The sequence below is a fragment of the Osmerus eperlanus genome, chromosome 13, assembly GCF_963692335.1.
Source record: "Osmerus eperlanus chromosome 13, fOsmEpe2.1, whole genome shotgun sequence".
In the NCBI taxonomy this organism is placed as follows: Eukaryota; Metazoa; Chordata; class Actinopteri; order Osmeriformes; family Osmeridae; genus Osmerus; species Osmerus eperlanus.
This window is the reverse complement of record NC_085030.1, coordinates 8,645,817-8,671,937: the sequence shown is the minus strand read 5'-3', so window position 1 is coordinate 8,671,937 and position 26,121 is coordinate 8,645,817. Positions and strand designations below refer to the sequence as shown.

Here is a 26,121-nt window from a genome sequence, read left to right as displayed (position 1 = left end):
TCCCTCAAACGTTGGCAAAGCCAGCGGTGCGCTATAGAGAACAGAGGAATCTCATTACAGCAGAGCAAATAAGTGAGGCATAAAAATAAAACACGACAATTAGGTTAAAAACTAATTACAAGTTGATAGAGAAAAAAGCGGTAATGGCTAGTAGCTTATAAACCATCTCGTCAAGTAAACGACGCACGAAGAAGCCCATTGGAGACGACGGCGCAGGCTTCTGCTTCTACCCATCATTAGGATATTAGATTAGCCCCGGGCGGCGAGTAAACAAGTCGAGACGGCTGGCGGAGGCAGGCGTGCACACTCCACTAGTCCTCACCCTTATTGGGTTACTCTGGGAAACTTCTACTGAAAACAAAATTAATCCGCTGAGAGAGAGAGGCAGGGGATTATTAAAGTAGAGTGGATAGTGAACGGAGCGGTTGAGCTGAGCGAGCGAGCAGGGAGAGAGTCGGAGGCCCGCTCAGGCCAGACGCCTTAAGCACTCAAGATCGAGCGGATGGCTAACGAGCAGGAGACGAGGATCTGACAGCGGTGAGGGGCAGGGCTCGGACTTTGATTATTGGCTGTTGGATGGAGGGCCAGCATCATCCACCTCCCGCCACACCTCATTTGGGTTACTGCCACAGCAACTGTCCGTTCAGCACTATCGAAGACAAACGAGGGCGCGCTCGTTCTCAAGGTCAACCCCCTATCTCCGCAGGGGCCATGGGGGGGTCCGGCATTCTAATTCCTAATACACTTAGAGTAATTAAAACCCATCTAGAAGAGCAGGGAAAGTCGATACACGCTTTTTTTGGGTGCTAATGAAATGCTAATTTGCTGGCCTGCTAGGAATGAGGTATGGTGGGATTCAAGGACAGGATCGAGATTTATTCTTTTTTTTTCAGCTCGTTTAAAACGTTCGCTCTCCCGCTTGTCATCTTGACAGCTCCAATATAGGTCTCCTCAGACAAATTCCGAAAGTTTATTGTGTATGTGCAGCACACTCCAGGTCGCTGAGTGAGTTGATAAAAACGAAACTGATATGAATGTCCTTCCAAGCAAACTCTCCAAAGCCCCTAGGAGCTGCCTCGCCTCTGTGGGTGTGCTTGTCTTGGGAGTGGAGGATCCTTCCCTACCTTGCAGCTCGGAGTGAAGCTTGTTACAAAGCCAAGTCAGGCCTGTATGTGCATACCCTACTGCACTGGCACTCTTTGGACATTCCATGGGTGCTGGCTGTCCTACTTTCAGGCACAGCATTGGAACTCCAAGCTCACGCCCACTGCCACTTGCCCTCTGTGCTTATTGCACAAGAGTTGCAAGCAATCCAGGCAGCCCACTCATATATACCCACTATCCCTATACCCACATGAGGGGACTCCAGTCCCCTCATGTTTATTAATTGGGTCTTTGGACTTCGAAGTGACTCTCCTCTGGACGACCATGGTGGGTCTGCTGGATCCCTCAGGATGCCAGCTTCTCACCAGGGTGCAGGGAGTCAATGGTGTGTAATGAAACTGCAAAGACAGTGATGCAGTTCCCGCTCCGTGGGGGTTGTGGACCAGGGCCGAGGGAAGCTTGTTGGAGAGTGTGCTGTTTACAGTCCTCTCTGTAATCACTCATCAATAAACCATCATGAGAGGAACACATTAGAGGGTGATCACGGACAATCAATATCTCGAGTCTTTCACGGAACAGACATTGAACAGGGATAGGAAAGAGTGTTAGTTCCAATTTGAAAGAACCTTTTTCCCGTTTATCCTCCAGTTTCTTTTTCAAGCCAAGAGTTGTGGTGAGTGCTTCATCCTTCGTGTCTCTGCACTGGAGCACACATCAACGTTGGACTGACAGGAATTAGAGGTGCCAGTCATCCTGACAGACACAGCCAAACGTCTCCACTGATGAGCTCTTTAGTGAAGCACAGCAACTCTACCTCTAGCAGACCTGCACGGCTCAAGTCCTCATCCCACCTAGACGCTGCACCACAACAACAACTCAAATCTATATATTGAATCAAATGAAGTACAATCGAGCTTTGAAAGTCATGGTAATGACAGATGCTAATATTCTCATCAGAAATATCTCGCTCTATGATTAAAGAAATTACATTCTGAGCATGCCCAAAAACATCAGCTTTTATTTCAAAGATTATATTTCAAGATGAGGAACCTAAGAAGATTCTCATTTTCAGACTAAATTGCCCACATCAGGCTTTTCACATAGAAGCAATCAAGCAAAAGGAGAGGAAACAGTATTACGAATGGGGCTAATGTGAGCCAATGTGAATTCTGAGATTCTGTGTATGCCACATCAATTCTTAATGTATCAAATAACTATTATTTGAGTCTGGCATCACAAAAAAACCTATAAATGACTAAATACCTGTTAGCAATGGATATGCCAGGTCTTCCAACTAATGTCTTACAAGAGACGAGAAGACAAACACTTTAGTCATACTCCTCCACTAAAAATAATAGTTTACTGAAACATAAAACTCGAAAGGACTGACAGATGGGGGAAATTACTTTTGCTATTGTTTGGCAAAGTTGACATCAAAGGGCTACAACCTCTGCTGCACTCAGGGGTATGAGAGAAAGGAGCAGGGATAGAGGCAGGTGGAGATGGAGAGGGGAGGAGACAGAGAGAGAGAGAGAGAGAGAGAGAGAGAGAGAGAGAGAGAGAGAGAGAGAGAGAGAGAGAGAGAGAGAGAGAGAGAGAGAGAGAGAGAGAGAGAGAGAGGGTGGAGGGAGGGAGGGATAGAGACTGGGAGATAGTAGATGGAGGAGAGCAGAGGGGAAGCCCTTTGATCTGTGGCAGAAGAGAGCTCAAAAGAACAAAAGAGAAGAAGAAGAGCAGAGAAGATTGCAAACAAGGCATGCACTCAATTCCCAATAGAGGAGAGAGACAAAGTCGGAGGGAGATAAAAAAGGGGGGAGTGAGAAAGAGAAGAGAGAAAAAAGAAAGACAAGACCAGGATTCTAAAGGGATCTCAGTCTGCGAGTTGTTTAGGGAGTTCTTACATGTCCTATGCTAAAGCAATTAGCATCGAGCCCCTTCTAGGAAACTGAAGCCAAACCACAGTGCCTGTCTTCAATAACGTCCGTGCGTAGCAACCGAGTCAGACAAGCCCTCTCATCCCTGATGAAACATCAAGTTTTAATTGGCATGTCAGAATGAAGCATGTTTCGCGACCTGAGCGTGGAGCAACTGCAGCAATCGGTCCTATGGGTCGACATCATCTCTCTGTACATCAGAACTCTCCAACCGCCTTCATGCAGAACAGCTGCATTCAGCTGGTTAGCACAGTGGGTCTAGATAGGTAGAATTAGTCTGAACAAAGTGCTTAGCATTTATTTCTGTTTATATGTAAAACTGTAGGAACAATCTACCTATGTGCAGTCAGCAGAATGAAACACTTTGTATGCAGCGAAGCACCCTAACGAGCCACACATTTATGAATGCCTTATAGCTGTAAAGCTGACTTATGTGTACTCATCTGCAACACTTACGGTACGGTAGCAAACCTACAGAATGATTTAATGCTGCAAATGGAATCAAATCAGTTTGTTCCAGATGCAGACAGTGAAGATGTGGCTCACCTTGGAAGAGAGCTGCATTGTGGATGATGAGGAGCTTGAGCTGGGCACTGGCAGCCTGCAGGCCTGCCTCCATGTTCTGACGGGCAGCCACCTGATAGCGCTCTTCCATCCTCTTGGAGCAGCAGCTCAGGCCTCGGGGCTGGCACACCTGCAGGTCTGCACCTGGCCACCAGGGGGAGAGAGACAAGGTCAGAGTCAGAAGCGAGCCAGTCGATTAAAGGGATCATTTAATCAAGATACCATTTCAGGGAGGAAAGAGGGTGATCACTTTCTCTTGTCTAGAATTACAATATCCTACCCTCTAGATAGTAAATTCAGAAATTAGTTTGGAAACCACGTAAATAAGTAGCTAGTTTTTGCTTAGATAACTTCTTACTTGACCTTGAGTCAAGTAATAACTAATAATAACTGGAGTTATTATATAGTAATTGAGTGAGATCTCAGATCTATTAACTGAGAGGAAATTGTTCAAACATAATGGAAATGTAAAACATAAATACACAATGAACCACGCTATTATGTTTTTCCCTTTCACGGTAGAAAAGCTTGATCACTTGAACTGACACAGAGCACTCTTTCAGTGGTCAAGAAATCTAAGGAATGAGAGCTGTTTGTCACCCAGGTTGAAAAGCTGTTTATTACGTTCAGTGAGGATAAGAACAGACAGGCATCTGGAAAACAACAATAACTGTCAAGGGATCGTGCAGTTATTGGTTTGAAATGGACAAAGACATCACTGAAGTCAACCTCATGCCAACCTCTGCTTTCAACCTGATCACTGGCTTTGAAGGTTGCCTTTACAGAAAGAACATACAGTAATTGGATTCCTACAAACTCTTTTGAAAAGCGAAAATGCGAGGTATTCAAAAGAGAAATTAAATTGACACAAATGTTGGTATTTGCCCTGTATAGGTGTCACGACGTGGGGTGGGGTTGGACCCAAACGCAGGGGAGTCGGCAGGTATGGCAGAAACAAGGGTTTTCTGTCACGACGTGGGGTGGGGTTGGACCCAAACGCAGGGGAGTCGGCAGGCATGGCAGAAACAAGGGTTTTATTCTCAAAAACGGGGAACAGATAGGGCACTCACAGGGACAGGTATTGTAAGGACAAGACAAAGACTGGACACAAAACAGAAACCTAAATACACAGAACCAAACGACACACAGGTGGACACAATAACGCTAACGAGAACAGGTGAAGACAATGACAGGGAAACACTAGGGCAGAGCAAAAAACTGAAACCGGGGGGGGGCACGGCTGTGGCCGTGACAATAGGTCTGCTTAGATCAAAGAAGCACTGACCAGAAGACAACATTTTTATATTAAAGTCACTGAAAAGAAAAAATTTTCAGGCCAAGGTGAAGGATACTGTAAAAAGTATCTCCGGCACTAGGTAAAGTCAATCAATGGAATAAAAAATAGTAATATTTTTCATATTAGAAAGTAATGTTCATTAGTAAATCACAAATATGTTTTATATCTTTTAAGCGTTACATAAATATATACTAAGGCCAGGTATGTAAAAAAATTATAATAATTGCCCTAACGATAAACATTTCAGATTTAGCTTCAGTCAAAAATATTTATGACAATAAAAGTAGGTGCTTTGGAAGATGTTTTCCTCAACATGACATCAGTATTTCCAATTGATTCCCATATCCCTCCACCGAAAGCAGTACAAAGACAGACGTAAACGGGGCACACAACCATCCAAGGTTAAAATACAAATGGGAAATCAACAGAGACATGTCTGTTTCTTTGAGGTGCTGCCTCATGTCATGTAAAAACGATCCACCGAAAAATCAGAATACTAATCAGCCTAGGAGAGATGACTAGTCAAGATGATCCAGCCCACTGAGAGGCTAACAGTGGGTGACACTGGGTTGATGGATAGCAAGGTAAACACACATCAGGAGAGTCCCTGTGCTCCCACTCCAGATAACAAGAGAGCAGGAGGCTGGGGAGGAGGAGAAGGGAGAGGAGGAGGAGTGTGATGAATGTAGAGAAGGGAGGAATTGAGTGAGGTTTGAGCGCGGATGGTGGTACGGCATACAGATCTGTGTCTGTCTGGAGACAAGAGGAAGGGATTGTGGAACAGATAGATGCTGCACTTAAGATAGATCAGTCAGGTGAAATCCACTCTGCCTTTAGGGAACGCACAAACAGCAGCGGAGGTTTTGGGGGTGGATAGTTCCATTCTCATTCAGGTGAAGAAGTAAACAGCTCCATCAGAACATTTTGCCAGCAATCATTTTCCCTTGCGCATGTGAACACATCATCATCATCTAAATGTACAGGAGGCCTCTAAAGTTCCGGCAGCAGCAAAGACAAAACACATCAACACATTGGAAAAGTAGAACCACCTGTGAAGCAGACAAACAAAGTAAGACATGAATTGAATACTAAACATGCACAAATTGCATCCTCAAGATGGACGTAGTCACAGACAAACAATACTTAACTGGAGTGAAGTACCAATATATCCATCACGCACTACCTTCTCTATGCATCCTGACACACTTAATATCTTAAATCAATACCTACAAAGCACTCCTGGAAGATAAGATCAAGTTAATTTCAGACTGCAGGGGCAAAATGATTAAGCTGTCAATACCACCCAATGTGTTAAGCGCACGCAAAGGAGAGGTGGATTCCGCAATTATCTTCCGCAAAGCAGACAGTTTCATCTGCACGTCTACCGTTTTGCCAGATGATGAATGTATTTCATTACACCAGTTCAGAGCGGTGAGGATTACGTAAAGTACACAGGGTGGAAATGATTCCCTACGGGGTTAAGAAAACAAAAAAATTACAGTTTCTAAATAAAGCCCTCTCACTGACAGGTAGGCCGCTTGGGAATAACATCCGTCCGCCTCCTCTCCTGTGCACTTCTCGCAGTGCTCCTCCTCCTCCTCCTCCATCCCTTCATTCTCTCTCTCTCTCACAGGCATCTCACACACACTTCTGCTCTCTGCGCTAGTTTGCTTCCACCTGCATTGAGCTGCAGGCCTGTCAGATAATCCAATGGTTAATCGTCGGCGAGACAGTCCCTCCAGGTGTCCTGTGGGCTCGACGGTGGAAAGTGGAAAACGGGATGTACATCTGACTGTGTAATAGATCATGAACTGTAGAAAAGCACTGTTTTGGATGTTCCTTTCCTCCTTCAAGATCAAAGTGTAGTTCAGGTTATATTAGGCTACTACTCTCAATAAATACTCTGACGTGGTTGATCAGGTTACTTGATTATAGTAAATTATACTAATACTAATGATTTGTAAGATTTGTCTTAAAATGCAAAACTATGAATTATTATCATTCTAAATTATTATTATCTATCATTCAGATAAATAATACACTTCTGTTCTGGTCTCTCTTCATGCCCCCAGTGAAGTTAAATGTACTCTCCAGCCTTCTCCCCCTGTCCACAGTCCTCAGTCCTGAGGCCCTAGTCTGTGCGGCCCAGAGTGGAGCTGAACATGACAGCTCCAGCAGGGCCTCGGTCAGGGCTGTGTAAACAGTCAGCACAGTCCCCCCTTCATCTTTAACAAGCTCTGAGACTCCAAGCCGGGGGACAGGGAGGGAGCAAACAAACTTGTATCTCTCTATGCTTCTCAGCGCCAATTAGAAAGCTATCAGTATGCAAGTTTAATGATGGTGTCTGAGGAGGAGAAGAAACAACTTGTGGTAAGATATAGAATATGTTAAAGGATCTTCATTAAGAGTATGAATTATAAATCAACAACCAGTGTTGGTTTGAGCCTCGGGGAGTCAGTGAAGCTCTCTCCGGGGCAAAATAAGCCACTGACACTTTTCAGAGACAATAATGCATAAATGAAACCAAAATCAATTTGATATTCATCTGAGAAAATCATATTTTGTAACTGGGGATTATGCTCAAGTAGTAAATATTGTTTCAGTTATTCTTCTCTTAATACAACAAGTTGACCTACTTAAATCTCTTGGTACACATGATCTAAGGGATCTAACAGACCTATTGGCTGAATGGAAAATGCAACAGACAGTATTTGAATGTAAACGAAGCAGTCCTCTGACTTCTTCAAAGCTTACAAAACTATACAATACCACCTCATTAGAGTTTTTAGACATCAGCCACAAGAGATTTGATGCATTCAAATCATTGCCGAAACACTTTAAAAGCAACAGTTTGTATAATTAGACTGAAGAGACCATGGCGTTGCGTCAGAGTAATTCAGTCTATTAGTTGAGCCATGTGTCGTCTGAAAGGGAGGAATGTCGCCAATTGTTGTTCTGTCTCCTGGTTCGTTTGCATTGAAAACTCTTTATCTAGCGACATCGTTCCTGGTCAGTGTTCTTCTATCTCTGGGAACCCATGACAGCATGCTGACCTGACCCCATCACTAATTGCTGAGGGGTCAGCATCTGGCAAGGCTATTGTTGTTCTCTTACAAATAAGATCTAATGTGGCACCACATCTCCAGCTAGCAACTGCATCAGCAAGGAGAATGCTAGCCAACCAACCCACTGTAAGATATGCACACTCCTCCAATCAGTTAGGAGTGACTGTCACCTCAAGAACCAGGACTGTTATCATTAGTTAGAGGACAGGAAAGTCCCCTAAAATGTGTTCAGCCATGTGCAAGCCCTCCATCTCTATCAGTAAGTGTACTTTGTCTCCACTTCAGCTCTTGTACATCCTCGGGTGAGTCGAAGATGTTGGAGAGATGCCTCTTGTGACAAGAGACCCTGACATGTTACTATTAAGAGTTGACAACCAGCTTTTGGGGGGGCTTTCAGGCAAGCGGCTACACCCATACCGGAGACAAGAGCTGTTCTCCCTCAGAAATATTTTCATCTTTAGCTCTGATGCTCAGAACAGTTTGGGATCTGCAGTGCCAACAAAATGCTGGTGGAGAAGCAGACGTTTCTGCTGGCTGTTTGGTGTTCCTCCCCCTGGCACCACATGTAGCCCTATTAGAATCCTATTAAAATTCAGTCTTCTGCCTTCCTGCAGCCATCTCTGAATAAGCCACCTCCTCCAACAGACACTGTACCTCTGTAGACCCCTGGGAGACGCATCTCTCTCTCTCTCTCTCTCTCTCTCTCTCTCTCTCTCTCTCTCTCTCTCTCTCTCTCTCTCTCTCTCTCTCTCTCTCTCTGTCTCTCCTTCCTATTTGGCTTCCTCTTTGTTCCTTGTAAACTTGCAAAACTGAGATGGTGTCCCACTCATGTCACTCAAGTCATGTTCTTAGGTACTTGTGATATTACAATATTGTAAAGGGAATAAGAAGGGGTTTTAGAACTGAATCAATTTCAATAAGGTTTGACCTTGGAATCTTGCAGTTTCAGAATGATTTGTGAATTATAATACCAGAGTTAACAAACACAAAGACTGTACCGTAACCAATAAGGTGTGCAATCAATATGTTATGTTAGAAGTTCAAGAAAGTCATTTGGCAGAATACAATTTCTTATTGCTGCACCTTGCCTAGTTATTATTCCAGATTTTGCACTTTGCAAAACAGCAAGAATGCATTCAGGGAGAATACACATTTTGGATCTACACTTTACACATTTACAGTACATTTAACATTGTTTGCTGCAACGCTGCTCTCATACTTGAGGGGAATGTGTGAACCTCTTCCTCACAAGATGGAAAGAGAACAATTAACCTGGTGCACTTCTCTTTTCTGACATGACACTAAAACAACCACTTAACATTTGCAGCAGGCTGTGATTCAGCCACATGAGATCAGTATTAATTTACATACTGAATGGGAACTCAGGCAACAGTTTCTGCCGGAGCCCCAATTACACAGTCCGACCTGAAGTTTGCTCTAGAGCACCATGGGACATTTCAGATTATCTCCTTCCTGCCTCCAGCCACGAATCACTTGTGTTCTCCTGTGTGCATGTTCTTGTTCTAAACATGTTTGAGTTATTTTCCAGATATTTAACATTCAATATTTGACTTCCAGTTCCAATCAATCTTTTGAAGTCAACTTATTTTTTTAAATCTCAATCATCAAGCAATATTGCAGAAGAAAGGGTGCTCATCACTAAGTGGCTAAACATCATCTTTTCACCCATTAGTCACCAGCATTGCTCAAGGTGACCAAATAAACACTGTCCTTTCAATGTGGAAATATTTTTGTTGAATGAAAGGTTGGTTTAAGAGATTCCTTGGGTTGATTGAAAGTCTGAACCACTTTGCTTAATGTTTCATTTTCTAGTAAATCAACATCCATAAGAAGCTCACATTTTGTAGAGAACTATGCAAAGTTGGATATAAATGGTGGAGAAACAACAAGGTATGAGGCTGGGCGAGCAAGTTGAAAGTGGCAGAGCCAGAGGGCTGCAAGGAAGAGAGTGTGTGGGCAGGATGTGGTCGCTAAAGCTGAAGAGTCAACTCTCCCTGCTATTGTTGAGGAGGCTTGCTGCCTTGGAGGGGGGAAACACACCATGAAATCCTCTCTGAGGATTATTAGGGAGCTTCTGCTGGAGATGCTATGTTCTGAGGGCCAAACAAACTCTGGGATATTTCTCCCATCTTGTGATGAAATAGCACTCTGCTAGAAGCACTGACAGTCATGGGAGAACAGCACTGAGTAAAGCCTAAAGGTCTGTTTAACAACATGGTTTGTTTTCACCACTCCTTCACAGGTGCATGTGACCATTTAATTAAAACGAATTAGAGTTTATAGGTCAGGCCTGGCAAATACAGCACTCAATTACAACTCTACAATTACAATCCTGCCATTGACACTATTCTACAGAGTTTGAGTCATTCGAGTTTATGCCAAACTGTGTGTGGGCTGCACTTTGATTTTTCTTGTTCTTTTCTAGGTCATTGACACATTATGATTTTTCAACGTGTTGACTCGATAATGCATCTATGTATGTGTGTAAGTCATAGTACAGCAAGCAGGTAGAAAAACACCTACCTGAACAACCGGAGTTGCGCAAACAAACCAAGATTTTAAATGATAATACGTATAGGAATTTAGATACGTGGTGTCAATATGCACCGGTTCTCTGTCCAACCATAGCAGGAATTGTATCAGTCTTGCAAGTTGTATAGCCGACTGTACTCACATAAAGGTAAGTTTATCCCACTTACGCCTATTAAATAATCCCACGAGCGAGGGTACTAATAACAGCGGCATGCAGTGGGTTTCACAAAGGTGGAAAGTAGTTACCTGAGACTGGGGTTTCCGGTGCCCATTTCGACCCTGGATGAAGAGACTGAAAGGATGCGCGAACTTCATGGCAGCTTGGCACAGCTACCTGTCCTCCGGGCACGGGGGAAAGCAGATACAGGAGGCAAGGGAAGAGCGCACCAGATAGCGAAACGCCAACCATGGCACTACACCGCCAACACTTAATCAAACAACTATGATAATTTAAAAAAAAATGGAACAGTGCGCGCAATGTATGAATGTCAAGTCACTGATGTTCCTCCCCAGCAGAAGTGCAGGTAAGTAGCGCAGCAGCTCCAAGCTTCATAGTGGTAAGCCTCTCTCTTCTCACGGTCAGGGCAAGGTGGAGAAGAAGCGCTGTCCTTCTCCACAAGTCCTGTAAGACGGTCTAGTGTACCAGACCAGTCGTATTAAAGTTCTGTTTAAAACTGATGGAAAAATCTAGATTTGTTTCCTTACTCAAGTAACAAAGTAGGACATCATTCACATAAACTTAAAAAGCTTCCTCACTAGTCTGTGAGTGCCGACATTGTCCAATAGACGCATGGGCTGTGAATTAACATGCGCGTTATCGCTTAGTGCGCGCGCCACAACAGACTAAACCCACTGATTTATGCCTTTTCATTGCATGCGTGAAAGCGAACACAAGCGCAGGCACTGTACATGATCATTCATTAAATGTTAAAACCCCAAGTGAACCATACACAAGTAAGTACACGGTACAGCCATAATAGGGTAACATAGCACAGGGAGAAACATTTCCACATCTGCCATCACAATTTGTGTTACTTGTTTCATTGTTGTCAATCAGTTTGTTATGTGCCATAACTCTCTGTTGAGCTGCTCAACAGCTGATGGGGAAAGCTTGCTGACCCCTGGCAATCCCATACTCTTGATCTTGCCTCCTTCCTGCTCCCATCCTTTTACCATTGTTATTAAATCAGTTTAAAAATATGTTGGTGAATAACAGCAATTCTGCCTCTAGGATCCTCAGTCCTTTACTACTAACCCTGATTGTAAGGTATAGTGTTATACCTTGTGTTCTTTGGGTTAAGCCCTTAAGAAGTGCATATTCTGCCATCTAGAGTTCAGTTATTGTAACAGTCCCCTGAAGTCTCTTCATATTTGCTAGAGGAAAGATCACACAAAAATCTCCTTTTATTGAAATAGTTGTATTGACAGGAGAGTTGAGTATTGCTTTGAAACTAACTTAAATAGAATACAACAAACCTTTTTGATGCATGATTCAAACGGTTATTAAAAGGAGCCAAATCTCATGTGAAATCAATTAAAAAATGTTTAATGTAGTCATGTATTCTCGCACATATTTTTCTGTTCAAATCCAAACTCCAATTGAGTTGTAGAAGCACTCAAGACTAACATGTTTATAATAAATGTAAAGTTGTTTGACAATCAATAATACTTAATATTTAATAATAATTTCCCAGATCAAGTCAACTAAAAGCCAGCAGAGTAGCAATTAGATGATAGGGTTCCAGTTAAGTGAGACTGACAGTTCAAGCCCTAGGTGCTCAAGAAATATACACATACCTCTGAAGGAAAGATCTTTGATATAGACTTAAGGATTTTATGATTATGCTTTTTGAATCATTAGGCTAAATATATTTTGAGTATCCTTAGATACAATTTTGCTATCTCTTTTTGATCCTGCAACTTAAGTATAACATTTCAATCCTGAAAGTGGGTTCAACCCAATCAATCAAGTTTGCATACCATCCTTTGGAAGGGCGGATCTGGCGGATTACAGATGGATACCGTGCAATTTCTTTTTTTATTTATCTCGGCAATCATTAAAATTGCAATGTCATCCACCCGAAAACAGCAAGACAAAATTCTCATTGTGCCAACTTGTCCACTAATACACACAAACCAATCTAACAATTACTGACACTAGGAATGTATCTTTTCCTAAATGGTTCACTTTATTGTGTCTGCACAGTTGTCACCAAAAACATAAAAATAAGAAGTATTGTGATTCATATTCCCTTTATCACATCTAAGTCAGATGACCCTCTGAGCCACAGAGAGTTTTGCATGGATTTGCACAACACATATTTGGAGAGGCTGACAGCAACCCTGCAAAACTCCCTGTGAACCCCATGAAGTGTAACGGACTTGTCTTTCAAGACAGTTCAAATAGACTCACGAGAGAGTGACTGGAAATACTAGAAGTGCACACAATGTAGGTGATGAATGGGTACTACCTGCACTGTGAGCACTTTAGAACTGCCAACACAGATTCTTTTTCAAAAGAGAACACATTAAATATATTGTTATCCAAGAACTAAGAACTATGAAAGTGAAATAAGATTTTACAACATGATACAATCAAAGAATAATTTGTACATTTGACCAAATGTCCAGATGCATGTCTATACATCACCAAATGTCCAGATAGTACAAGTTCTCCAGCCAGAAGGAGCAACTAGGGCAGTAGATTGTAGTCTACTTCACTAACTACACTAGATGCACCTTAGCTGGAGAATTATAGGTGGAGAGATTTGGGTTCACCATTCAAATCCATGGAGGAACCAGAGTATAATTATTACCTAGAAAACATATAAGAAAGAAAACATTAGGTTTTGAAAACATACACAATAAATGTCAAGCTAAGGAGCTCAACTATATAAACTTGATTTTACTTAAATCATAGGTGAACACGATAAAAAAAATCTGAGAAAAATAATAGAAAATAATATAATAGGTGTAGTAGCCTAGGCCTAGCTATCGGGTATTTAGTGATTTATGGTCGCCACAAACCCTTTGGTTGGCTACAAACAATGGCTGTAAAATGTTGGCTATCCGCTGTAGTTTTGGAACCACGGAAATTGCGCATAGAACAAAACGTGGGGTTTAAATGATTGGTATGAAGATAGTTGTATAATTTCAAATGGGTATATACAACTTTCCATTAATTTTATGAGTTTGCTATACTTGTGAAATATTTACCACTGAGCTAAGCTATGTGGCCAAACAAAGCGTGACCATAGGCTAATGTCCAACAGTGGTTATTCACTTATTTTTTCAATAGTTATTATAAATCAACTTGCAACCCAAAAGGCATCCCGCTTAAGACATGCAAGTTATGAAGTAGTTAAAGATACATATTTCGCTGTTACCTCGATGTTGTTTTGAAACTTAACTGGCAGCAGAACTTTACGAAAGAAGCGCGAATCTACCGTCATGTGATGAGTCTTTCCATTCTACAACATAAAAAGGACCTCGAATAATGGCATGGGAACTGCATCCGCTATTAGGCTACCCATAATTGCGCAATTAATGTCAAATTCCTTTATTCCTTAATTGGAGTTCAATTGAAGGTTAGACCTCAACTTATTTTTCTGTAAGTCAGGTTAAGCGCCAAGTTGAATCTTTGGTTATGTTTCAGATGATAAATGCCCATTTATCTATATTGAACATGTGGCCTTCATGTCTCATTTTGAATGACTTCAAAAAAGAATCCTTTGAAAATAGTTAACAGATTATTAAAAGAGGTTTGCTGGAGTAGCTTATTCAAAAAACATTTTAACTACGTGTAGCCTTCATGAAATAATAGAATACATCAATCCTGCCTTAATAACCCATAAATTGCCTAGCCTAATAGCCAACGTGATCCGCTTAAAATAGTCTACAATGTTCAGGCTTTAAATCGTGCAAAAAATGTCCTTCAAACAAAGGAATATTTCAGTTGAAAGTATAGGCTCTAAAAGACAAGACAACCTACCTCATTTAGCAGCCTTCGAACAGTGTGGGGGACACAGGGACAACAAACTATGCACAACTTCAACGTGTGGTCTCAAAAGTGTAATGTAGCCTACCTTAACACGCAGATGTTGTATGTTCAGCCTTTCTCGCTTTTCTAACGTCACAACAAAAAGCTTTTTCATGCATGAAATTGTATGAGCATCTTTTTTGTTATTTTTCCCTCTGCGTGGGGGTGGGGTAGTGTGGAGACGACGCAATCTTGTAGCATAGGCTGTCTTCCCTTAACTTTATATGAAAGTTTCTTTGGATTCCTCTTTAACGATCTCTAAAACGTTATCTGTAGGCTAACTAAGTATAGCGTTAGGCCTACCTCAAACCTAGCCTATAAAGTAATGTAGCCTATTGTTCCATTGTCCATCCGCTCTGCCCTATATTAAATCCTGTGGCCAAGAGACCCAGAAGGCTTGTGACCTGTAACCTTTGCAAACCCTACCCCCACATCTCCACCAACCCGGGCCCCGTTCGTCGTAAGGGTTGAAGCTAAGTTAATCAATTGTCCCTTTAGCCCGTTAACATTAGCGAGATGAGTGAGAACAGCAAATATCGGTTCGTCAACGGCTGATCCGCATCCAAATCATGTGGTTAATTTCAATCAGGCTAAACTTATCAGGGAAATTGCACGTGCACGTCCTACTTCAAAAGGCAGGAAAGGTCGATCACCAAAACCGTGATTTTCTAACGGTATGATGGCGGAAAAGACGAAAGAGAGAGCGGTGATAGGCTATTCTCGCCATCCGAGCAAACTATTATAATGAGTCCAGACAATAAGCATGTTATCATGGCTAAGTCAAACACCGCCACCGCGGCCAGAGCAAGACAAGCAGCTTGGCAAAAAATTGCCGATAAGCTAAATGCGAAAGTTTTGGGGAAATGTATAGGCTCATTTTAAGTGCCTCATTACCCCAATCAATCAGATCACATTTCTTTAAATGTGCCTGCTGGTATAGGCTAAATTGAAATTAATAATCGAATGAGATCTTGCTAGCGAAAATAATGATCTCAACTCTTTCAGAATAAGTAGGCTAGATAAAAACAAGGCCAAAGAGTATCTAATTGATACGAATTCATAGACAATTATGAGGATATATGTAGGCTACTGCGCTTATATCATGTACTATATATGTGTATATGAATGTAGGCCTATGTGTAAATCCCTCTTTGATTTCATTGACTGGGACATGGCCAGGGAATATGATGAATTGAGTCATCAGCTGGTTAGCGCCAAGTACACTTTTCTTACAGCAACGCATGCTGCGGCTTTGCCAATGTTTTCTGCATCGCCTATACTGTATAAAAATGTAGCCTATAGCCTACCTGACGCAAAAAAAACCTCAAGGCTATGCAGTCTGAAGCACAGTTAAAGTTTCAAGTATTAGTGTGCTTTATTGTCAATTTCTTCACATGTCAAGACATAAAAAGGAATCGATATGACGTTTCCCACAGTGAAACATATAAAAAGCACAGGCACAACAGATAAGACAAGACATTTCGTAAAACATAGCGTTACATATTCACATACAGCAGCATAAGCTCATAATAAAGCATAAAGCTTGCTGCAGCGTGTGATATTTGCAATGTACAGCCCGAGAAGGTCTTGCAAATAAATGAGTCCTTGTCGGCTGAATCGATATCGCTCAAACAAGAACTCATCCGTGTGAAATAAAGGATCTTGGCAATCGCGAAGAACTCTATTGGTATGGAAAGCTAATCGAACTAAAATATAGCTCCTTGGTCAACTGGGTCTCTCAAAAATGGAGCTGCCATGTTATTTTCCGGGGGTGTGGCAAGCTTATCCAGCTACACTTACGTTAGCCTGCTCTGGAGCAGGTTAGTGCTATAGTGATATGTTACTATGGTGATTTATCGAAAGTTGCTTCCACGAACCAAAAAGAGGGGCGTTTTTTTTATCTTAGCCTGAAAATTAGCTCGCTTAACCGCTTAGCGAGCTACAACGAATACCCCTCCGGTCTAAATAATTATCAGCGGCTCAACACACCTCCCTCAATGAATCTTCCTGTGTTGTTCGTGCAAAGTTTTGCTTCGAGAGGACGGTTGGAACCCCAACATTACTTTAAGTAAATGTTAAATAGTCACACCAGCTACACCAGACTACCATCCGTTTCCCTGGCCTGGGTGAACTTTGACCCATTTTTGCAGACATACTTTACATTGACATAATGTATAAGGCACGTGAGCAGTTCTGGAATATTAGGCTATGCAACAACGATGCTTCCAATTTGTGTGACAATGTCAACTCTAAATAAAGTATAGCCTACAAGTTACTGGAGGCCTCTGTTCGATTTGTATTTCACGGACATCAGTAGCTTGTTTGAGGTTAGTTATTGTGATTTGATTTAGTTTCTTTTTCTTTTTCACATAGCCTACCTATTGTTTAATTAAGCAATAAGGTACGAGAGGCAGTACTTTATCGCCAATAAAGTACGTGTTCAAGGGTGTTGTTAGGCCCGACGCGCAGCGGAGGGCCGGCAAACCCTGGAACACGCTTTTATAATACGGTTGCCAGCGAAATTATAAATAGTAAATAAATAGTAAGCTGCCTTTCAGCACAAAATAGTTATAGACAACAAACATTGTATCGCATTTCATTAGCCGAGAGAAAATAGTCCCTGTAAACAGTGGCTGTTGCTATGCAACGGACAAACAGCATTGTGAACTTCAAGTTTGTTAGCCTAGCTAGCTAGATCTCGCAATTGACTTTGCTAATTTCATAAAAGCTGCCTTTAAAATAACAACAATGACAATGGGACACTTTCAATAAAATAATATTTATTTTAAATATTAGGTCTAAACATGTTACGGTTTGCTTATATTGATTTGGATATTTCCACTAATTGTGCATCCATGTGCAATTGTGTGTAATGTGCAATTTAACTGTCCCCTCCCAGTCTCTATAGTTGACAAACTTTTACAACGTTTTGCATCACACACAGGATCAACACGTTTATTTTACTGCGTAATTTATCGAGTAGAATCCGAACTCGTTACGAATGTGTGGCTTTCAGGCACTGCGAATCTGAACTGACGAGGAAGAAAGGGGCCAACCTCCCGCGTTGCAGTTACTTCCTGAAACATGAGCCTACACTAGATTTAGCTTCCTAGTAACAACGATCGCAACTGAAGCTAGCTGGCTAACCCTAAATGCATCAGGGTTCATTGTCCCTCCGTTGTTTTCGCAAGTATGTTTGCGCTACTGCATATCGATCTTAACATTTTTCAGAGCTTGTTCACAATGCAATCTTCATGTTTAGCCTACGAAATATGGTGTTTGTCCATAGGTTTGTAATAACTTAAGTAACAAAACAACAACGGATCCAAACATTTTACATTTCAATCTAGATGGCATGGTTGAGAGACGGAATAGAAACATGTCTCTTGATGAAGGTGAATCAGAGGAGAGTCACTGGGTGGAGACACTGTTCCCCCCTCACTTTTCCTTTCAGAGCCTAGTGGAAAACAAACAGTCCACTGGTCAGAGTGAGAAGTCTGGGGGCAGGGCACCCTGGAGCCCAGCCACTCAGTACGACCAGGAGGGCTCTGGGAGGCAGTACATCTACAAGGCTTCACTACATGTTCAGGAGAGAGAAAAACCGAGAAAGGAGGAGCTGGTAAAAAGGATTTCCACAGATGACTCTGAGGAGAGCGAGAAGCATGTGTATGACAGTGATTCAGCTCCCAATCAAAAGGAAGAGGTCACAGGAGGACCAAAAGGAGAGAGCAGCAGTTGCATTTGGACTAATCGGGATATTGATGCCTTCAGGAAAGTTCTGCGTTCGATGGAAGAGGACCGGGGCAGGCTAAGATCTCAGCTCAGGGACGCCCTGGTAGAGTTGCAAGGGCAGGAGGACACGAAAAGGCAGATGCAGGCTCTGCTTGAGGAGAGCGAGCAGAGTCTGGTAAAGGCCAAGCAAGATGCAACACTGCGGGCTATAAACATAAAAGCTCTTCAGGCAGAGGGCCATAGGATGACTGTCAAGCTTCACATGGAAGCAGAACAGGTCAAACACATTATGGAGGAGAAGACAAGACTGGAGGAGAGACTGAGGACAGTTACAAAAGAGGTCCAAGATGTTAGGAGAGAAAACTGTAACTTGACTTGGGATATTGAAAAGCTTAGGAATCATCTGGGGACTGAGATGGACAGACAAAAAAAGGCCATGAAGTTGGAGCGTGATGTGGCTCTGCAGAAGTTGCAGCGAGAGCTGGAGGAGACCAAGGCACAGCTGCAGAAAGAGAGGGACAGCCATACACGCAGTTGTACCGCTTTGGATCTTCTGCGTAGGCACTTTAACAACCAATCACATGATAGGGCACAAGGAACACCACGGGACAAGATCACACATAGTTAGCAGTAACCATAGGGGTACTTTTAACACATGGGCAATTATTATTGTATGTTGTTTTGTGTGTGCAAAGAATAAGATATACAAGTGAACAATGTGGTGTTTTAAAACTTTAATTTCATATATGCTTCCAAACATTCACCTTTTAAAATAAAGCTATGTACACTTTAAATCCTCTCCCACAGTAAATAATGAAAATATCTGAAACACAAAAGGCTATGGGGGAAAAAAGAAGGCAATAGAGTGAAAAAAGTAAAGCACAAAAAATGTTTACAGTTCAAATGGAAGTATCTAATCAAAAACCATTAAGCTAGGTTTGATCTTACATTTTTTATTCCTCACAATAGCCAATGAGTTATCAAATAACCAAGAGGTAGGGTCATGAATATATAGTCTATATATTTTTTAAAGGACTTATGGGGGCCACCAGTTTCCTTGGTAGCGTCTTTCTGTTCTATTGTTTTACATGTACCACAACAGGTTACATGGATTTTCCCAAAACATTTCAAAGAACTTTCAAGGAAACCACACTTCTATTCAGGATCATTATAATTTGGTTTGTTGTAGCTTACATGATTTAGGATATTTATGGAATTTCTGAATTCATAAAGGTTTACTTTTGTATTTGTGAAATCATATTTAATTGCTCAATAACAACAATATATTTTAATGCCAACTACTATGCTAATTGCATCTGGTGCTGCTGTAAATTCAGTGCTACATGTTTGGGACTTGTAATGTATACTTTTCTTTTATGTATTAACTTTGGTTTGACAAAATCAATAGGAGGTCTGGACTCCCACATACATGGTCTTCACAATCAAATAAAAATGCTTAAGTAAGGCAACATTCATATTTTTGAAGGGTTCATACTGTAATTCATTATGAATTGACATTGGAGGTACCCTTCAAATACATTTACTTAAAAGTCTGGTTTTTACAAGAGAAAACCAAGTCCCACTCCCTGTTTAAATTAGAATAAAAACATTGATTTATTTAGCATGCATAAAACAAACCACTTCTTTTTATCCAAAATTTCAAAGAAATTACCTTGTCAAGGAAATATAAGATAACACAGCACTTACAAACTCAAACCCCATGAGGTATATACTAGAAAATTGTGCAAACAGACAACATACTATATTGTAATCTGTTATTCTGCAATTTAAGTGACATCAGGTAAGGCAATGTGCTGTTATGTCATGAGAATCCCATTAAGTAGTTTACTGATGTATGCCAACTCTATAAGAAGTAACCCCTATTTTGAAAATGTGGCCAATGGGGGCAATAGATTCAATAAACACCATATCTATTTGGCGTATGCAAACTTTGAAAGTGCAGGTCATTTTAAACATCAAGCCCCCCAGCCTTTGGACTACCAGTGAAGTTGTGACAGCGAGAAGCAATGTTTGACTACTTAAAAAAAATGCATTCATCTTTCGTTCCTGTGAGAACCACTGACCTGTCATGATGGGATAGGTAACACCTATGTGGAGAGCACAATGCTTTAAACCATCCAATCAGGTTGGATCCAAGGTTACCTCAACAGAGTTATGTTGGAAACATTAACAGAGAACACAACAGGGGCTTGGAATACAGCATTGACGCAGCTTGTGATGAACCTACGTAGACTTGCATCTTAGGAGCATCTAAACTCGGGCAGATCCTGCTGCTCTGGAAAATGATCCCTACATAAAACAGTGTAACATTTGTGTTGTACTACCTTTGTCCCATAGATACTATGCATTAGTAGGCTAATATTATTCAAAGCTACTGTACGTCCTATCAGTCGTCCGCAAAGCAATTGCAAGTTTCAGCAAGCAATCGTTTCATAAAAAGGACACACCAGTTCCAACCAGCAAATGCACATGGCACGAATGTCCAGAGTAAAATAGAGTGCTCCATCAGTGACCAATCAGAATATCTTGGCTGACCGCATTTTCACAGAATTGATCATCTGGTCACCCTGCAGTGCTGTCTGACACATTTCTATTTTTGTCTCATGGACCATATGTCCCTACCCCAGCTAAAGACTTACACAATTAATCGATTCTCGCTTGGTTTTAATTTGGTCTTATCACATCCTGTTTCGGACAGTAACCACAGCTGGTTCCCTTCCCTGATCCTTCAGAACACTGGCACACATGCTGCTAGGGACAGAGTATTAGATAGTTAAGGTCTTATCCAGCATGAAGACAATTATTTACTTTGACTGACTGTCCCAAGAGTAATACTAGTATTGTCAATTTTCATGAAATCATCCATCCATGGAAAAAATAGGTAGGTCTTCAAATAAAGCAAAAAACCCATATAATGGAATTAGTTCAGTGATGAGGAAGAAATGAGTTTACAATTCAAATGTTAACCATAGAATAATACCCCAAGCAAAATCATTCTAATTCCTAAAAGATCAACTCAATCAATGTATCAATGTATGTAAAAGCTTGCTAGTCTAAAAGTTCCTGTCAGCTTTGGGTAGAGGCATCTGTCTCTTCATAAGATCAAGACACCTATTCAGAATCTCCCGAAAAATTGCTCACATTTGCTAAAAAGGCTAATGGCTGCATAAGGTCCAACATAATTTACTGCCTATGTGCATTTCACATCTACTTAGTGAAGTAGCACTATGGATCAAATAACAGTTCTTGGCCCACGCATAGTTTGTGCCTTGAAATCACATCCATGTTCACACAATGAAAACTGAAACAAAGTTTAGGAAGGAGTTTGTACAATATCTTTTCCTATGTTTGAAGTTAAGAAGGAAGAATATTGGATTCTACAGGAGCATGTCTCTCTCTCTGTCTCTGAGTGCTCTAAGGCCCCAACTGACACCACTACTCATCATCACCCTACCACCTGTGTGCGGACACCCCTCCTGTTCTCCTACGCCTCCTCAGGGGCCGTGGGCCTCTTCAGGTCACGGATTTGCTTGATCAGGTAGTTCTTTTCATCGCAGAACTGCTCATCTTCAGCCCGGTCGGTCTGGAAGTGGCTTAGGAAGTCTACCAGCTTGGCCTGGTTCTTCAGCAGGATGTCTAACACAGGCTGAGTCTTGTTAGGGTTAGCCACAAACACCTGGGGTTGAAACGATCAAGGCACAGAGGTGAATGTCAGTGAGGTGTGATTCCAAAAAAATACATGTATATCTATAAATGTATGTAAATATTGGGATAACAGAAAAGGACTACGAGCATGAGGAGTATTGGAAAGTCTCATAATTCATAACATACACACCTTAAAGACATGGAAAGCCTCAAACTGAATATTGCGGCTGTTATCTCTCAGCATGTTCATCATCAGCTTCAAATTCTCGGCCCGACTGATGTACTTGGTCATGACAGTGAAGTTGTGTCTGTCCAAAAGAAGTTCTCCCAGGAGCTAGAATATCATTATTTGCATAATTCAGAACATGACAGCTACTAAAGTTTGTGGTTTAGGATGTACTGAACAGGGGAAAGTGTTTTTTGATCAATAACTTAAGTTTTCCTAAAGGTAAAAAGCTTGTCAGGTGTACCTTTAAGGACTGACGCTTAGTGACATAGTTTTCGGAATGGAGCAGCTTCTCATATTCTGTAAAAACCTAAAAACAGAAAAAATGTTCAAACAAAATACAACACATACTGATGCATGATGTAATATTGTTAAAAATCCATTCTGTACTACAAAATCTATCCTCACCCTGTCGTAATTAGTCTCCAAGAAATCTGCACACATGATCTTGTGCCTTGTGAGTAGATCCTTCAAACAAAAAGATCAAACTGAATTAGGCCCAGGTGGGATTCTGGCATTGACCTTTCTTGGAAAAAAACACACATTAGATCAAGTACACATTAAGGTAACAGCTAATCATGTTAGATCAGATATTAACTCAGGAGAGGAGAAATTAAGTTTCCCTTCTGAAACAGGCATCAGCTATCCTTTGTCCTCGTCTGTAGGTAATGAAGGACACCTGAGTACTGTGCTACACTAAGTGCCAACTAAGAAAGATAAAATATGAAATCTACAGCTGGAATTCTGATCTGGTTGGATTCTACACGTTATTGCAGTCAATAACCGATTCCACTTGGATCTCACTGAAGATATTTCCTAGTGCAGTGGGATTGAGTATGACAGAAAAAGTGTAAACAATCTTTTGGATGTTTTGTAGATGTGCACCCTACCTTGAATGAGGCAAAAGCGTCTGAGGCAATGTCAAAAGTGGACAGCTCCACATAACGGAAGAAGCAGTAGAAGTCCTCTGAGAAAAGCACGGTACGTGCCAGGGGCTCGTGGCGCAGACACTCCCTCAGCATCATCCCACAGTTCAGGGCCACCTCCGCACTCTCGTACCTGTCAGGTGCATCCAAATCAAGAATAAGTAGGCTAATGTATTCATTTAGGAGACAAATGCTTGAACACAGAGTTCAACCCATTTCCATCTTGGAGAACCCTCAAACACTACTATATAAGAGTGTGTGTGTGGTGTGCTTCATCAGCTGCAGTGGCAGGACATATGGAGTTGACAGTCTAAAGGCATTTCATATGCATATGGGCTTATTATCACATCTACAGTAGAACTAGTGTTGTTAGCAGGTGAGGTGTGACAGACGAGGGGCCTTAATGCTCACCCTTTCAGCAGCATGAAGAGGATCTGTGGATGTGAAGAGATGTACTCGACTGTGGGCGTACGAGTGCCAATCTGACGCCGCACAATGTTGCTAAACAACTGCACCACATCTTTTTTTCCCTGAAAAAAAAAAAAAACTTGTGTCGGTCTAACAAAACGAAAATGTGAGAGCAGCACATCGGCTTTCAACTGCCTTTCCTGTATCGATTACAACCACATTCCCCCCATCTACTATTAACTACTTACTGAAGAATCAATTCCGTTTTTGCATACAGAAAACACATACAGTGTAAGTAAGAGAGAAATTCCCCACCTCAAAATCAATCCTCTGTAGATTTGCAATGAGGGCAATGAGGAGGTTGGTGTTGTAGAGCTCCTGTGCCAACTGAGCAACTGCCTCGGTTTGGGGCTCCTTGTCTCCTGTGCCACACAGCACTTCTTTTAGAGAGGATAGGTTCTTAGACACTTCTTCTGCAACCTGAAGAGAGACACATTTAAAAACTGAACTTACAGCCAAAACCCAGAAGTGGACATATCACACATTTCATTCATGCAACTTCTGCATAATGCTTCTGGCAAGTGTTGTCTCACTTGTAAGATTAATATTTTTATATAATTGCATCCATGGGAATATCTGTAATGATGTGTCTAGTGTCAAAGATAAACATGAAATCATATCAGACCTTTTCACATTTTTTACTTTCTGTAGCATCCAGCTTTTCCAAGTAGGCTACATTCTCCTTCAAACTCTTTACAATCTCAGCCGGACTCTTCTGAGACTTCCCAAAGGGAAAAGGCATGATGAGAGGTAAAGGTTGAACCTGTGTGGTCGAGTGAATCAAGGCACCTTCCTCTAAAAAGAGAAAAACAATGTCAAACTTGTCATGATTTCTCGACTGGATGTTATCTTTAAGTAATCTGTAAGTGTACTAATAGGAAATAACTTGTTCCTCAAAGCTCAAGCAAGTACAAGTAAAGTTAATTTGCCACTTGCATTTTACAGATACAAGATCTATTATTGCTTTAAATCAGTCCATGGATGAACTGGAACTATTCAAAGGAACAGTTCTCACAAATACACGTGTAGGATAACTTTCTAGACAACTACACATCCTAGTTGATAGTTAAGCATCTTGGAATTATCAATACATTTAATAATTACATAAACATTTAATTTACTATAATTTCTAGTTTACACAAGCGAGCTACCTCATTAAACACAAGAAAAATTGAAAAACGTTTGAGAAAACAAATGTTTTTTTCTCATGGTATAGTCTGGGCCGTGACATTGACACGAACAGCCAGGATTAGGAAGCCATCAAGCTACTGTACCTACCTAGCTAGACTATTTGAAATTTAGGAGACGGCGTTTCTAGCCAGCACTACAGTATCAATCTAATTGGTCCAATGTGTTTCGCTAACAGTAATGTCGTTTCTGAACTAGCTTGCAATCCGACAGAACACACGGCCAAGTTGGCAAGTTCTGTTAATTATTGTTAGCTACACAACTATGCTAGCATTAGCTTAGTTAGATAGACTATGTCAAAGTATGATACTGAAGTAGGTTACAGTACAATACAGATCTTGAAGTTTATATTTTAAATATAAGGCACTTTGTTAGCTAGTTTGCTATCTGTTAACAAGTATACTACACACATTTAATAACGTTACATTTAAACTTACAGGAAGTTATAACCTATCTAGCTAACCACCACCCAAATAACAAGCGAAGCTAGTTAGAGCTACTGTACTGTACTGTAGCTGTGTAGCTTACGAAACTTCGTGGCCATTAGGGTTTCCTGAACTGGAAACACGACTTACCTGGTGCAGAAGAGGAAATATTCAAAACTGGTACTCAAGTATATTTTTTTAAGCGATAGGTGTGTATATTATCTAGCTATGTGATAACCAGAGGTATCAAGCAAGCTAGGCAACTACACAACTTCAGCTACAATCCTCATAGCTTACGTGCAATCAATGTAGTCGCTCGTGACCTGCTAACTCGCTTCGCTTGCTAGGTGTGCTGGGCTAGCTTGTCAGACAACTTCAGCTAACATTTGGTTTAAATGAACTTTCCATCCCGCGGTGAATAGGCGGCGTGCCGGGTTATTGCAATCTGACTGTTGGATTTAATATTGGTATTCAGTTCTCCGTTGACAGCTCACACGCTAAAAATAAATACCCAATGTGAAGTGCATGGAGTGTTTTTTCTGTCTGACTTAAAGTATTTATCTTACAATTAGCGTGTAACCGCATGACCAAGCCATGTGGTCTACTTTTACACGGACATACAAAACGAGTGATCATTCTATTTTATCAGTCTACGGAAGTTGGGCGGTGAGACGGTTGCGCAGTTGGAGTGACATCGTCTGAACCAATCCGAAACTATCAATACCCCCCTCTCTGTCACATCCATAAAATAATAGTCGAAATCAAACTATCATAGCTTACGCAAATTGGTAACTGATGTAGGCCTTCTCATTCTGCAAGGTTATACAAATTAATTATCAACTTCATCCAAATGCACCATATAGCCTACAGTATAGGCTACTGCAACAATTCTCTCCAAGTTGATAACTTTTGTTGTAACCATTTTCATGTTCGG

At 41.3% G+C, this 26,121-nt stretch overlaps 3 protein-coding genes across 3 annotated transcripts in view; 1 reads left to right on the top strand and 2 right to left on the bottom strand.

Annotated features, from left to right (window-relative positions):
• gpc3 (glypican 3) overlaps nt 1-11,292 on the bottom strand; it is a 51,805-nt gene extending 40,513 nt beyond the window's left edge. Inside the window, exons 1-2 of the mRNA XM_062476914.1 lie at nt 10,764-11,292; nt 3,585-3,746 (exon numbers count right to left, since the gene is read on the bottom strand). Coding sequence (XP_062332898.1) covers nt 3,585-3,746; nt 10,764-10,926 — 325 coding nt within the window. The 5' untranslated portion in view covers nt 10,927-11,292. The remainder of the gene's footprint in view (nt 1-3,584; nt 3,747-10,763) is intronic.
• A 6,272-nt stretch (nt 11,293-17,564) lies between these two features.
• ccdc160 (coiled-coil domain containing 160) lies at nt 17,565-19,689 on the top strand. The gene is made up of 2 exons (XM_062476778.1): nt 17,565-17,746; nt 17,907-19,689. The coding sequence occupies exon 2, from the start codon at nt 17,912-17,914 to the stop codon at nt 18,914-18,916; it is 1,005 nt and encodes a 334-aa protein (XP_062332762.1). The 5' UTR covers nt 17,565-17,746; nt 17,907-17,911; the 3' UTR covers nt 18,917-19,689.
• cab39l1 (calcium binding protein 39, like 1) lies at nt 19,008-25,874 on the bottom strand. Its single transcript, XM_062476777.1, has 9 exons — nt 25,338-25,874; nt 24,200-24,369; nt 23,830-23,994; nt 23,518-23,636; nt 23,071-23,239; nt 22,589-22,648; nt 22,425-22,490; nt 22,145-22,288; nt 19,008-21,985 (listed from the first exon to the last, which is right to left on the bottom strand). Exons 2-9 carry the CDS (start codon nt 24,314-24,316, stop codon nt 21,794-21,796), a joined length of 1,032 nt encoding a protein of 343 aa, XP_062332761.1. The 5' UTR covers nt 24,317-24,369; nt 25,338-25,874; the 3' UTR covers nt 19,008-21,793.
• Between the last annotated feature and the right edge of the window lie 247 nt (nt 25,875-26,121).